We start from the raw sequence: 16413 nt of genomic DNA, 5'->3' as shown, positions 1-16413 counted from the left end.
ATTAAACTATTGTCTGTCGGTAAAAAATAATTACATAACTAGGGCTCAACTTTGCTGTTCTTGGAGATGCTTTATATCTACAATATTTTAAGGTTAATATAAACAATTATTTTTTACTGACAGGCAATAGTGTGTTGCATATTTTCATTATATATATGTGTGTGTGTGTGTGTGTGTGTGTGTAGCCGCACTGATGAGCTGTGAAACAGCGAAACAGTACTGTATGTGGATGACTATATATATATATATATATATATATATATATATATATATATATATATATATATATATATATATATTATCAGAAAAATACGAATATTAGCTTTTCTTCCTAAAAATCGAACATTTTGCTCACTATCATCACAAATTGTTTTTTCGCTGTAAAAAAAAAACTACTTGATGAAATTAAGTGAACTTTTTTCGGAGAACTTCATTCCATAACGGATACGTACAATATAAACTTTTTTCAATATTTTCATTTTTTAATGTCTTGATTAAACTTTACAAGTACAAAAGTGGTTTACTTAACAAAACAGTAGATTTCAGTTCCAAGATTAACTTTTAAATCGTCTTTTCAATTAAGAACATTTTTTTTTTAAATATAAATAAATTACAATAAATATAACAGTTGTTTTCTTTTTCAAATAGTTGTCTGTTTTGCATGTATTATGACTCGTAGTTTAGTCCCTTCTACAGTATTCTCCCTTGGTCGGACATTTTTCTTATAGAGTTTCCCGTGACTCGACACCGGCAGGTTGACTGGTGGTTTGTTCTCTGATTATAGTCAGCATCCTTTCTCGCCGCACATGTCTCTGTCTTTTATCTTCTGTTGTCCTTCGCCGTTTTAAGCCATCTCCGGTAAGAAACATTGTATATCTCATTCTTAAATACACTTTTTAATACTTTTAATTATTATTTTTTTAAAAATATTATTTCATCTAAACTATGAACTTTTTTTATTTTCTTTACTCACATGTCCGACTCCCTTACTTCTAGCTGTGTTGTTCATTTCCTTACGCATACGACTCCCGATTCAACCCTTTATAACTTTTCGATTCTTATCTTTTTCTCTTTGTGTTCTCAACAATGGTTTTTTTTGGTTTCTTTCTTTCATTTTTTTTTTTTTTTTACCGTATCTACTCTGCGTGTGTTTTGTTTACTGTAAATGCTGCATATATTTTGTGAAAATTTATTTTTATCAAAATTTTGTGTACTTTTGCTGGAAATAAAATATATAAATAAAAAGGTTAAAAATATAAAGAAATCGTATTAACTAACTAAGGGAGATAATAATTTCCTGCAAATACCGGAAAAATATCCAGTAAATAAAACGTCGTTTAATAAATCGTTATTTGTATTTTAAACTAAATATTTTATATCGTGGTTTAATTTTTTGTTTTTGTCAGTTCATTTAACTTAATATGAAAATGGATAATAAACTTTAAAATATCAATTATTGAATGGATTTTATTATTTCCTTTTCTTTAAAAACACATTTTTATTTTTATGGATGCATGTATCCAGTGACAACGATATGGTGACTAAAATCGCAAATTATTGTCTTTTAAATTCGATTGTTAAAAAAATACAAAGTTTTAGAAAAAAAATATTTTGTGTGGTAATTTCTGATGTTATTTTTCAACTTTCTCCAAATTATTTTTTTCCAATTCAAAAATCAACCTACAATTTAAAGTTTTAAGAACTCCTCCAAAGTAACGCATAAATTTCTGTTTGCTTTTTAAAATAAAAACAAAGCTTTGTAGATGTTAATATTTTTTTGTTTACTTGCCTCCCCAGGAGGGATGAGTTCGACTCAAGGTCGGTTTTTAATGTGTGGGGAAACCAGCTCCTAAAAAAGGGGCGTTAAAAATGTATCAGTCATGAAGGATATCTCCTCCACTAAACAAGACTAAAAAGTGAAGTGCCGTATCAGAACAGATACTACACTTTGAACCTGGCCCAAAGGCCAAGAAACAAATCTACGTCTCTGCAACTGACACTCCCTCCCACCACTACTTTTTTTAAAATATAGTATTTGTGAATGGGTAGCTAACAACCAATATCACAGTTACATTTGGGACAAACAATTTTTCATCCAATCCCCACCCAAATGGGATGTTCATTCCAAAAGTCGTTGTTAACATGGGGAGGTTGAGGGTATCTGTTCCGAAAGTCGTTGTTAACATGGGGAGGTTGAGGGTGTTTATTCCGAAAGTCGTTCTTAACATAAAGAGGTTGAGGGTGGCTATTCTGAAAGGCTTCTTAACCTAGAGAGGTTTAGTGTGTCTATTCCGAAAGCCGTTCTTAACATGCATAGGTTGAGGGTGTCTATTCCGAAAGTCGATCTTAACATGGAGAGGTTGAGGGTGTCTAATCTGAAAGGCGTTCTGAACATGTAGAGGTTGAGGGTGTCTATTCTGAAAGTCATTCTTAACATGGAGAGGTAGAGAGTGTCTATTCCGAAAGTTGTTCCTAAGATGGAGAGGTTGAGGGTTTCTATTTAAAGAAAATTGTTGAGGTGGACCCAATGTAAAAATATTTTAAAAATGTTTTGAATATTTCAGGAACATTATGATAAGCAGTATTCATTCAATATTTTCACAAAAAATAATATAATTATAAAAATATTTAATGTGATTTTCATGACAAAACTAATCACATCAAATTCATTTACATGGTTTAATGACTATTTTTCTCTCATAAAATATTCACATTCATTTTAAACCACGTGTGACACTGTTCGTAAAAATCAGTAATCTTAAACTTCATGCTATTCTCATGAGATCCTCATTTAGCTAAGCCTGCATAATGAACACTCATTACAAGAAAACGTTTATGTTTAAACGATTTGAATTGGTATTCCTAACACGTAAATAAATGTTATTTCATCTTAATACAGTAGTTTTGAGTTCTTGATCAAGTGTCGCTATTTTCCAGAGTTATTTCTATATTTTTATTTTATGTATGTGAAGATGTGCCTTGTGGAAACCTTTTTATTAATCAGCGATTTCATTAAATTTACCTTTAACGGTCCTACAGATACTCTACTACTTTTGACTTGAAGAGATTCCTGCACTTCCAACATCGGTCCTAAAAATTGATAGATCCCGATTATGAACGGGTGAACACAGAGTCACACACGTAGAAGTTAGTGACTCCACGGTAAGTTTTTACAAATTGGCACTACTTTCATGAGTTCTATAGGGTCAGAATTTAAAAATCTTTATACTTTTTGTACATTCGTCTTTGTATATTTTTAATCAGTTCATATGCGTTTTACGTTTGTACAGAGGTAACGTCACCAGCTTTGAATGCAACAGTTTTGATTTTAGATTCGATTCTTGCTGATGACAACGAAATACTTTTTTCTTACTTTGACATCACGACTCTTTAATAATAAATATGGAATCTTGAAAAATTAAAATATCATTTATAAGCATATTGTACGATTGGGCAAAGACCCCCCCCCTGTTATATACTGACATTTAGGGTTTCTGTAGCTTTTGTGCGAATCTAGATTTGTTACTAAACTTTTTCTTTAATTCAATTCTCGCTTGGAAGGAGTTAATTAAGCTATTTTTGTACAAACATTTTTAAATTCAATATCTCAAGACTTTACTAATTATATTTAAAATAGTCCTAGAAAACTTTCGTTATTTTCTTATCAGAGTTCTCAATGGTACGTCAGACTCCCCATCCACACTTTCCCGTTAACATCGTCCTCCTTATTGGGAGATCAGCTTGTTCCAGAGTTGAATCGTTATCTGGAGTGCCCAATGCAGTCTTTCTCAACAGTCTTTAAATCTACAGACTCTTTTTTCTCATCCGAGTTCTTTATCCTAGCTTTTCGAATGTTATCCCTTACAAAAGGAAAAGATCGATGCGTCTATTCTAGAGCGATCTCATGTGCTCATCACCATAGTATACTCTACGACGTAATAATATATTATCTAATGGCAGGATCACTGACATTTTTCTTCCTAAAATATTATATCTACAAGGCATTGATATATTATCTAATGGCAAAATCACTGACATTTTTCTTCCTAAAATATTATACTCTACAAGGCATTGATATATTATCTAATGGCAGGATCACTGACATTTTTCTTCCTAAAATATTATACTCTACAAGGCATTGATATATTATCTAATGGCAGGATCACTGACATTTTTCTTCCCAAAATATTATACGCCACAAGGCATTGATATATTATCTAATGGCAGGATCTCGTCTTTGTTGTAGAGCAAGTAGTATAATGATAAGTAGTATAGAGATAAGTACTATAGTGATAAGTACTATAGTGATAAGTAGTATGGCTAGAATTTCGTTGTTTCATTCACAGGGAATCCACCAACATTCCATTTATGTATATATCCTATTACAGCTATTATTTATGTATATATATATATATATATATATATATATATATATATATTACAGCTCATTGTTCCTTTTTTGCTTAAACGTCATGCATCGTCCTATGAAATCCTTCTACTTCGTTCTTGATGAGTAAATAACCTTCAACCTTCTTATACTACGCAAAAACTTTTGGCTCAAAATGATTCTAATTTATTGCACCTACTGGGTAATTTCTACTAGGAAACGTCATTGTCTCAGCTCAAATACGCAATGCATGACAAGAGATCAACACGTACATTGTCTTTCCTATTAAGGTACTGTATAGTGCAGTCATAGCCAGCCATATGCAAAACCTGCGTCTGTATTTTGCTATTCTCTATAGGCGAGTTAATAAATATATAGATGATGAACTTCACACTGTGCAAATAATGATTCAACTTATTAAGGGTGTAGTGTATCATGTATGCTTCTTTTTCTATAGTCGATCATCCATTGGCATATCACTATGTTTATAGGATGGGAAATTGTTTTTAACATATTTATTCTTGCTTGGATCATAAAAATTTTTCGACAGACATGCCCCAATCACATGATTGGGGGCATCCAGCAATCACATGATCTCGGGCATCCACCAGTCAAATGATTGAGGGCATCCACCAATCACATGATTGATGGGGGTATCCATGTACAGTTGGTAGTTCTTCTCAGGACCGGAATTAGCTAGTATGACCATATCTGTGAGCATCGTTTTTAGGACGGCTTGGCAATCACTGCAATTTTTTTATAAATTGCAGATAATATGGCATCATATCGATATATACCATATCCGCTTGCTTTGAACCCCATTAAATTATTAATTAAATAACTATTGGATAATAACAGAAATTCAGTTTAATAAAAAATCAATATAAAAAATTTTAAATAAATTTTTAATATTTAAATAGATTTTAATCAATTTTCTTGGAAATTAATTTTTTTAAAGTTGAAAAATTTATTTAAGTTTCGAATACTGTCTTTAAATATAACTAAAATCAGTTTTTTTTCAAAATGTTAATTTATTTCAAGTAATTTAGTCATTTCATGTAAGCATATGTACAGTGTAACCCGATCTTAGAAAGTTGCCAAATATGAAGTCTCTTATATATGGGTTTCTCTTATACCTGAGTTTTGTATATTTTTTATACATTAACACAGGCTCTAATTTTGGGCAATTTCTTCGAAAAAAAACCCACACTTTTAACCTGAGATAGTGCTTATATAAACTAACTAGTACCCTTTGCGACTTTCCATCATATCTTCTTGTCCCTGTAGAACTATGGACATTAATCCCTGGGAGTGTTGGCAAGTCCAAACAGCATCATGTTAAAATGAAATAAACTTCGGAAACAGGGGAATGGAGTTTTTTCTTTATTGTCTTTACTTAATTCAATCTGCCAGTTCCCTGACTTTAGATCGCATTTTGAAAAGTATTTTGTGGACATGATCGAGGCTAATATATAACCAATGACCGGTAACGCTCGGGCAAACTTTTTCATTACTTTATTTAAAACCGTAAAATCTACAGAAAATTTTTACTACCACCTTTCTTTTCTACTTACACTATCGGAAAACTACATGGTCTATTTAATCTCTTAATTACACCTGTCTGCATCCTTTCGTCTATTGCTGAGTCTACCAAGATTTTTATTGCTTTAAAGGTTTTCAGTACGGGCATCTTAGTATTGGATCATGCATTCCAGTATCGCTATCAACCTATCAACTTAAATTTTTCAGGTATTTTATTCCCTTCAACTTATTCTCAGGGATATAATTCTTTTGCTCATTGGGCAAAGTAATCTCGGTATTATCTTGTTATTCACCCGACTGCATTCTTCAATGTTGAATTGTCCCTGCACAAAATTTGAAAAAAGCTGCTGCTACCTTGTAACCATAGCATGCTACTGATGAAAAAACAATATAACATTGTAACAAAAGCATGTTATTGATGAAAAAACAATATAACATTGTAACAATAACATGTTACTGATGAAAGAACAAGATAACATTGTAACAATAGCATGTTACTGGTGAAAGAACAAGATAACATTGTAACAATAGCATGTTACTGATGAAAGAACAAGACAACATTGTAACCATAGCATGTTACTGATGAAAGAACAAGATAACATTGTAACAATAACATGTTACTAATGAAAGAACAAGACAACATTGTAACAATAGCGTATTACTAATGAAAGAACAAGATAACATTGTAACAATAGCATGTTACTGATGGAAGAACAAGATAACATTGTAACCATAGAATGTTACTGAGGGAAGAACAAGAAAAAATTGTAACAATAGCATGTTACTGATGAAAGAACAAGATAACATTTTAACCATATCATGTTACTGGTGGAAAACAAGAAAACATTGTAACTATAGCATGTTACTAACGAAAGAACAAGAAAACATTGTAACCATAACATGTTACTGATGAAAGAACAAGATAACATTGTAACAATAATATGTTACTGATGAAAGAATAAAGTAAATTGTAACAATAGCATGTTACTGATGAAAGAACAAGATAACATTGTAACAATAACATGTTACTGATGAAAAGACAATATAACATTGTAACAATAGCATGTTACTGATGAAAGAACAAGATAACATTGTAACAATAGCATGTTACTGATGAAAGAACAAGACAACATTGTAACCATAGCATGTTACTGATGAAAGAACAAGATAACATTGTAACAATAACATGTTACTAATGAAAGAACAAGACAACATTGTAACAATAGCGTATTACTAATGAAAGAACAAGATAAATTTGTAACAATAGCATGTTACTGATGAAAGAACAAGATAACATTGTAACAATAACATGTTACTAATGAAAGAACAAGACAACATTGTAACAATAGCGTATTACTAATGAAAGAACAAGATAAATTTGTAACAATAGCATGTTACTGATGGAAGAACAAGATAACATTGTAACCATAGAATGTTACTGAGGGAAGAACAAGAAAAAATTGTAACAATAGCATGTTACTGATGAAAGAACAAGATAACATTTTAACCATATCATGTTACTGGTGGAAAACAAGAAAACATTGTAACTATAGCATGTTACTAAGGAAAGAACAAGAAAACATTGTAACCATAACATGTTACTGATGAAAGAACAAGATAACATTGTAACAATAATATGTTACTGATGAAAGAATAAAGTAAAATTTTAACAATAGCATGTTACTGATGAAAAAACAAGATAACATTGTAACCATAGAATGTTACTAATGAAAAAAGAAGATATAATTGTAACAATAGCATGTTACTGATGAAAAAACAAGATAACATTGTAACAATAGCATGTTACTGATGAAAGAACAAGATAACATTGTAACAATAGCATGTTACTGATGGAAGAACATGTTAAATTGTAACAATAGCATGTTACTGATGGAAGAAAAAGAAAACATTGTAACAATAGCATGTTACTAATAAAAGAAGAAGATAACACTGTAACCATTGCATGTTACTGATGAAAGATCTAGATAACATTGTAACAATAACATGTTACTGATGATAGAATAAGATAATATTGTTACAATAGCATGTTAGTGATGAAAGAACAAGATAACATTGTAACAATAGCATGTTACTGATGAAAGAATAAGGTAACATTGTAACAATGGCATGTTACTGATGAAATAATAAGGTAGCAGTTCAAAATTAATTTTTGTTACAAAACAATGATAAGCTTATAAAAATGTATCCGTTGTTTTTTGTTATCGTATGCGTGTCACATGTATTTATATATCAGTATATATCTTTTAATGCGTGTCACATGTATTTATATATCAGTATATATCTTTTAATGCGTGTCACATGTATTTATATTTTTTTATTTTTTTTTAATTCAATTTTCACCCCAAACAAGGCACATTGCCACTTTGAAGCAGGGGCTACTATCAGGGACTTAATTAGCGGGGTCATTATGAAGGGAGATGAGTAGAAAGATGTTTGTTAACATTACACTTGAACTTCTGAATATCATTGCAGTTGGGAAAGCAGAATCCCGGAAGGGAGTTCCAAAGACCCGCAGTTCTGGGGAAGAAACTATTGGAGTAAAAGGCTTTCTTGCACCTAGGGATCTCTACTGTAAAGGGATGAGCCTTAGTAGCTTGTCGGGTTTGTCAGGGGTAGTTACGTCGGGGAGGTACAAGTGTTTGCAGTTCGTCAGAGCATTCACCATTGAAGTATTTGTAGAACAGGCAGAGGGATGCAACATCCCGTCGATGGGACAGAGGCTGAAGCCTAGATGACAGTTCAGGACCTATCAGGTTGGCGACGCTCTTTTGAACCCTGTCCAGGAGCGAGAGACAAGAAGCAGATGCACCAGCCCAGATGTGACAACAGTACTCCATACATGGGCGAATGGTTGCCTTATAGAGGTATAGGATACTGTCAGGTGTAAGTAGTTTTCTAGCACGGTAGAGGGAGACAACCTTCCATGCAGCAGCCTTGGCAATGCTCTCAATGTATCTATTCCAGTTCATATTCCCTGTAAACGTTAGGCCGAGGAGTTTAAAAGAAGTACTTTCAGGTAATGAGTTCTTGGCCATTGCTATTGGTGACAGAGAAGGTTTCTTGTAGTTATTGAAGGAAACAAGCTTAGTCTTAGCAGCATTGAATGTGACCAACCATTTTGGTCCCCATTCCACTACGGATTGGAGGTCATCCTCTAGCGTTTCTGCCATTTCCTTGGATATGTTTTCATTTGTTTTCCTCTCATATCTGTTATAGAGAGTTGTGTCATCGGCAAATATACCCATCTCCGAAACAATTTTATCAGGGAGGTCGTTTATGAATATCAGGAATAATAGAGGTTCAAGGATAGACCCATGAGGTACTCCTGCATTTATGTCGTATTGTTTGGATGTACGACCGACGAGGACAACTTTGATTTTTCTATTACTTAAGAAGGATTTAATTACATTATGAATTCTTCCAGTGATTATATATCAGTATATATCTTTTAATGCGTGTCACATGTATTTATATATCAGCATATATCTTTTAATGCGTGTCACATGTATTTATATATCAGTATATATCTTTTAATGCGTGTCACATGTATTTATATATCAGTATATATCTTTTAATGCGTGTCACATGTATTTATATATCAGTATATATATTTTAATGCGTGTCACATGTATTTATATATCAGTATATATCTTTTAATGCGTGTCACATGTATTTATATATCAGTATATATCTTTTAGGAGCAAAAACACAACAGTAAAAGAGTCGAATTATTGTTTTGTTTTTGTTTTCCTCATCTTCACTGGACCCGTCTTTATAGTGTTTACAGTTTGTCTTGTTGGCTAGAATAACTCGTTAAAAAACAGCACCAAACAAAATGTATGTTGCGCAGTCCATTTACACTTCTTTTTTGTATAAAATATAAAACATTTTCTTTTCCGTTTCTTTACTGCTTCATATGTGTGCGATCAGCTAGGGATAGAAAGTGTTGACCCGGAGGTGAGTACAGGGAGTCACGCTTGTACACTGTTGATTGCTGGCCGACTGTCGACCACTCTCTTATTTTGCCTTTTTCTCTGAGCTATATATGTGACTTGCATTTTGCAACTCCGCTCATTTCGGACAGCTGTGCTCGTCGAAAACTTGACATTTTCCCACTGACAATATCAATTCTGACCCCATTGTTCAGTGTGTCCAGTACCAGCTGTCATGCATGAGTGCACTTTCAACATGCACCACCTAGGTTTTAAACAATGTGATGCCACATGAAATTAGTATTATAACTATAAATATATGTTAATATCTTTAAATATGTAGCCACTTGTAATTGTTATTGCTCCAGGTTATACAACGTTACATTTAGTCCATATGCCTCTACTTTCTCCTTCGGCTGCAGATTGAAGTGTGATGAGAAACGGTATGACTGACTGTGCAAAAGCACTGAAAAAACTGGCAGTGTTTGTGATGCCCTTTTATCTGGTCGTTCTTTTACAGGGAAGACACTGCAATAAAGATCTGCAGCCTCAAAATCAGACTTGAATCCACTCCCCAAATCCAACAACAATGTAACCTTGTTAAAAAGTGATCTCTTTATGCAGTTAAGAACAGAATTTAATTTACATGCTGTGTTGCAAGACGCAAGTAATTTATTTCTGTAAAACAAAACAGAAAGCACCGTCTACACTTTATCAGCCGCCATGAAGACCATGAGACTTCATATTCATGCAGGATAATTCTCCAATTCACACAGCTGGTTATGTAAAAAGGTTCCTTTTGCAATCGCTTCAAAATCTCCAGACCTCTATCCTATTGAATACTTATGGAATTAAATCAGGCAACAGCTACAAAATGATAAAATTTTTAACTTGGAAGAACTCCGGACAAAAATTAAAGAAAAGTGGGATGTCCTTTCACCAGAGTATTGCTGATTCAAGAGATGCACAAAAAATTGCAGGCTGTCAAATTGCAGAAAGGGTTCTTCTATTGAATGTTTACTAAAGTGACATTTAAATAGGAATTTTTGCGGATTATTATTTTACGTTTGAATTTATTTTTTAAAATTGATGTGAATACTAGGATACGCCAATTTAAAATCAAATATAAACAGAGCAAATTATATAATTAATCTTATATAATTTGCTCTGTTTATATTTGATTTTAAATTGGCGTATCCTAGTATTCACATCAATTTTAAAAAATAAATTCAAACGTAAAATAATAATCCGCAAAAATTCCTAAATAAAAAGCGAATATAGGTGGTTTAAACAGTTACATGTAATTTAGCTTAAATTTTCAGTCCTGAGTTTCGCTTTGGTTCCAGTATATATATATATATATATATATATATATATATATATATATATATATATATATATATAGAAAGAGAGAGAGAGAGGGAGAGAGTCAAAAATAATTTCAAAAATACACCTGAATAAGATCGGAGATAACATAGAAACGTTGTGAAAATAATACCCAAGATGAGAACAGTATTTTGAAAAATCCAAATAATATGAATAAGCAATCTAAAATAAAGAAATGTAAAGATTTTTTTAGTTAAGGCATCTATATTTTATTTTAGATTTCATGTTTTGAATATTTTTTATAAAACCCTAGCATAATAAATTCAATTTTACCACACGACATGTATTTTTTCAAAATTATTTTATATTTCCAGAATTTCGAAGGATGAAAATCAATTGATCAGAAGGACCTTTCATAATAAGTGATTTAAAAAGATTTGAAATGATAAGAAATTTCTCCATATATATTTTCTCAATTTATTAGCGTGCCTATCATCATACACTCCATTGCTGATACTTTTTGTAAAATCGGATTAAAACAAACATGACAGACAAACCATATTCTTGTGAAGTATGTGGCTTGTCTTTTGCATGGAGGTCAAATTTGTTTCGTCATATTAAAACACATACGGGAGACAAACCACATTCGTGTGAAGTATGTGGTTCTTCTTTTGCAAGAAAGTCAACTTTGTTGACTCATATGACAACACATACGGGTGACAAGCCACATTCGTGTGATGTATGTGGTTCTTCGTTTGCACAAAAGTCAAATTTGTGGAGTCATATGAAAACACACACGGGAAATAAATCATATTCATGTGAAGTATGTGGTTCTCCTTTTGCACGACGGTCAAATTTGTGGAGTCATATGAGAACACATACAAGAGACAAACCTCATTCTTGCGAAATATGTGGTTTTTCCTTTGCAGTGAAGTCAAATTTGTGGAGTCATATGAGAACACATACGGGAGACAAACCACATTCTTGTGAAGTATGTGGTTCTTCTTTTGCACGGAATTCAAATTTGTTGCGTCATATGACAACACATACAGGAGACAAACCATATTTTTGTGAAGTATGCGGTTCTTCTTTTGCACAAAAGTCAAATTTGTTGAATCATATGACAACACATACAGGAGACAAACCACATTGTTGTGAAATATGTGGGTCTTCTTTTGCACAAAAGTCAAATTTGTTGAATCATATGAAAACACATACGGGAGACAAACCATATTCTTGTGAAATATGCGGTTCTTCTTTTGCACAAAAGTCAAATTTGTTGAATCATATGACAACACATACAGGAGACAAACCACATTGTTGTGAAATATGTGGGTCTTCTTTTGCACAAAAGTCAAATTTTTTGAGTCATACGAAAACACATACAGGAGATAACAAAATATCTGGACCTAAAAAATGATCTAAACACAACATGGTCTCTAAAAGAAATAAACATTATACCAGTCGGATATAAATTCAAACTATAATAGAAACAAGTATTAGCCCCAGGAAGGAACCTCTTGATCTCTTCAAACTAATAAAAGTAAAAAAAAGAGACATGTGAAGTATGTGGTTCTTCTTTTGCACAGAAGTCACATTTTTGCATCATATGAAAACATACTGGGGAAGAACGTAAATGCCTACTAGACACTATCCTCGAGTGTCTAAGGTCTCTCTGTACAGGGGTTTGTCAGAACAATCTGGCATGAGGATACTTTTTCCATAGAAGTAAACCCTGACCAAATATTCAAAATCACATAGTACTGTCAGCCCAAATAAGATTTCCTCACTATGGCTACCCCACAGATTTTCCGAGGAATGGTGCACCTTCTCCAAGTGATATTACCTCAGGTATTAGCACAAGCTGGATACTCCACCAGACTAGATAAATTCTTGTCCTGGAATCCAGTAAGACCAAGATATAAAAATTAAATATATACTACAACGTATGAAAATGGTTAATAAGGGACAGGAAAATTACGTTCTCAATTTCTTTACTAACTCAGTGTTTGGAACATTCGAATATCTATGTCTCTCATATAGACTTCAAGTGTTAACCCCAGGTTGGGTGCCCCTTGATTTCTGAGAACTTCGACTGAAGTAAAATAAAACAAAAAAAGAGAAAAACCACATTCTTGTGAAGTATGTGGTTCTTTTTTGCGCCATTTGCTTACACATATTGGAAATATGTCAATACCTCAAAATTGTATACCAGCACCAACAATTAGACTATTTGTTGGTTTATTTTTTCACGAAAGTAAACTTTTTAGTGTCATATGACAACACATACGGAGACAAACCACATTCACGTGAAGTATGTGGTTCTTCTCTTGCACAGATGCTATCCAGCATGCCAAGATGAGAGAGAAGCTAAGTCAAGAATATTTACGCCAGGTAAGGAAAATTTTTAAAACTGAAATAATTAACAAGAATTTAGTTACAGCAATTAACCAACTTGCCATGCCAGTGCTTAGATCTAGTTTTGGCATTATTAGCCTCAGAAAGATATAAATATGCTTGCTACAAAGACAAGGAAAATGTTAACCTTGTACCAAATTATTTATCGAAATCAGTGCATGTCTCGTTTGTACTTACCTGGGCGAGAAGGAGGTATGGGACTCTCGGAAGTCAACCATCAACACAGAGCCACAATCGTCAGCATAGGTCAGTACATAATAAGTTCCTGTAACCCCAAGCTTATGAAAATTAAAGACCATCATGAGAATCGAGAAAGTAGTACAACATCTATAATAAAACTTGCCACTCATTTTGGAAAGGACTGCCTTACAAATCGTGTAGAGAACCAAAACAAGCCTGCCACTGACATAGCCTACAAAAAATACACTAGTTCCATAGAGGAATGGTCCAACCATAAACGGGAAAAATACCTACCGACTGAACTATCCCAAGAATATATCGATAGGGATGGTTCTCGGGACTGGCTCAAAAGAGGATCCCTCCATTACGACCAAGAGAGGTTGATATTGGCTGCACAAGACAAGGGACCTTTGACGAATGCCTTCAAAAAGATGAGTTGTCTAAGCAACAATAATAAATGCAGGTTCTGCAACACTGAGGTTGAGAGTGTGGGCCACCTGATTTCTAGTTACAAAGTCCTACTTGGAGATGGTTATTACACAGATCGCCATAATGGAGTTTGCAAATACCTTCATTGGAAGATATGTAAGTGTAGTAAAAATCCTGGGAACATATACCCGAACGAACAGTTGGGAATGACAACTACACCATTCACTATGACTACATAATCCCTACTTGTACATATCTAGAAAACGCAGCTGTTAAACAATGTATAGTAATTTGGGACAGAGCAAACAAAAAAGCGATCATAATAGAGGTCAATGTACGCAATGATGCAGGGCTTAACAGAGCTGAGAGGGAAAAGATAACAAAGTATCAGGGACTTATGTATGATATGAAACGAAATTGGAAACTAAAAACGGTTTCACTTATACCAATCATCATAGGTGCAACTGGGCTTATGAAAAATAACTTTAAAAAGTACATAGCAAGCATACCCGGTGAACCAAGTGTAAAGGAAATACAATTGATTGCACTGAAAGGGATGGCTAGAATCCTGAAAAGATCTCTTGGTTGTACTTACTAAAATAGAGGTAAATGTTAGACATCTGGTTGGATGTCCCACCTCTTAGAATAAAAAGATGAAGAAAACTGAAAAAAAGAAAAACCACATTCTTGTTAGGTATGTGATTCTTCTTTTGCACAGAAGTCAACTTTGTTGTGTAATCTACTAACACATGGGAAACAATGTGTGATGACCTTTCAATATCAATACCCCTAAATGGTATACCAGCATCACGAAACAAGAATTAGAGAAAATTGTATAAATTGGCCAAACCAGAGCGTAGTTGGGTTTTTTGGATTTATTCACACAGGAAGACATAAATTAGGAAGGTTTTATAGACTGGCTTAAATTAGGAAGGTTTTATAGACTGGCTTAAAAGAGGATAGCTCCAACAATATCAGGAAAAAATCATAGTGATTGCTCCCTATCAAAGCTTAATGACCAATTACAAGTAGTTGGTGTGAAGCATTTTACATGGAGCTATCAGGTTCTGCTAGAGGATTGCTACTATATAATGAAATACAATGGAATGTGTAAATATATGACGGTCTGTCAAATGTTAAATATTATATACTGAATGCTGTAACAAGTCTTTGGAACAACAGTTATACATTTTCTACACTATGGCTCCGATAACAACATCTACGTTTCTAGGCTAAACAGAGTGAGACTAACGAAATACCAGGGTCTTACATACCATATAGTAAAAAAAGTTAATACCTGGCATCTGGTAGGATGCGCCATCACCAGCTTAAAAAATAATTAAAAAAGAGATAACCACATTTCTGTGAAATATGTGGTTCTTTGCGTAGAAGGAATATTTGTTGCATCATATGCAAAAAATATTAAAGACAAAGAACATCAATAAAGCATTCAAATATCTATGTATCTCATATAGAGTCCAAGTGTGAACCTCAGATAGGGAGCCCCTTGATTTCTGAGAACTTCAACTGAGGAAAAATGAAACAAAAGAGACGAAAGTATATGAAATGTACTAACTGGCTTTATGAAAAATCCTAAGAAATATTTAAACAAAATTCCTTAAAGAGAAAACCTTATGAATTATGCGATTACAGAGATAACAACTGTCCATAAATGTGACCACGGATATGAACTCGTAATAAAAACTCTTCCAGCTCCAAAACTCGATACTCTTTTCTGTTGACTTGCACACGTTTGTAGCATGCTTTCTTCTTATATGTCCTCTATTTGCTTCACATCTGTTTTATTCATCGGTCTCATTTGCATAGAAATGGCGACATTCTGTGTCGCTCTCATGACTGACACCCATAAAACCAATTGTGTGTAACCATTCCAGTTTTTTTTACATTTTTGTTACTCAACTGACCCCTTGAAGCATATACACATACCATCAAGTATGTTTCGATTTGCTCCACAAAATAAAAACTGAAAAGACATTTTTGTAATGTAGCTCTTCTGTTTTAAAACTAAACTGGAAAATGTTGAAAAAGTAAAAAACATATTCTTGTTACGTGTGTGGGCATTCTTGTGTTACAAATTTGTGTCACTCTCTCACGCAAAAACTGGAGAAAAGAATATGATCCTTTGATTGTGTAAATAATTTTCTTTTAAAAAGAAAC

General features: G+C 33.1%; 1 protein-coding gene across 1 annotated transcript; it reads left to right on the top strand.

Moving 5' to 3' along the window:
- Positions 1-757: 757 nt before the first annotated feature.
- On the top strand, positions 758-15518 carry LOC145270832 (uncharacterized). The gene is made up of 3 exons (XM_080126403.1): positions 758-858; positions 3040-3162; positions 11583-15518. The coding sequence occupies exon 3, from the start codon at positions 13722-13724 to the stop codon at positions 14472-14474; it is 753 nt and encodes a 250-aa protein (XP_079982529.1). The 5' UTR covers positions 758-858; positions 3040-3162; positions 11583-13721; the 3' UTR covers positions 14475-15518.
- The last annotated feature ends 895 nt before the right edge of the window (positions 15519-16413 follow it).

Source organism: Euprymna scolopes, chromosome 46, assembly GCF_053919585.1.
Source record: "Euprymna scolopes isolate OS-2025 chromosome 46, ASM5391958v1, whole genome shotgun sequence".
In the NCBI taxonomy this organism is placed as follows: Eukaryota; Metazoa; Mollusca; class Cephalopoda; order Sepiida; family Sepiolidae; genus Euprymna; species Euprymna scolopes.
This window is presented reverse-complemented; position numbering and strand designations above follow the sequence as displayed.

Coding starts and splice junctions, on each gene's coding strand:
- LOC145270832 (XM_080126403.1), top strand. CDS start 13,722: ATGCTTGCTACAAAGACAAGGAAAATGTTAACCTTGTACCAAATTATT.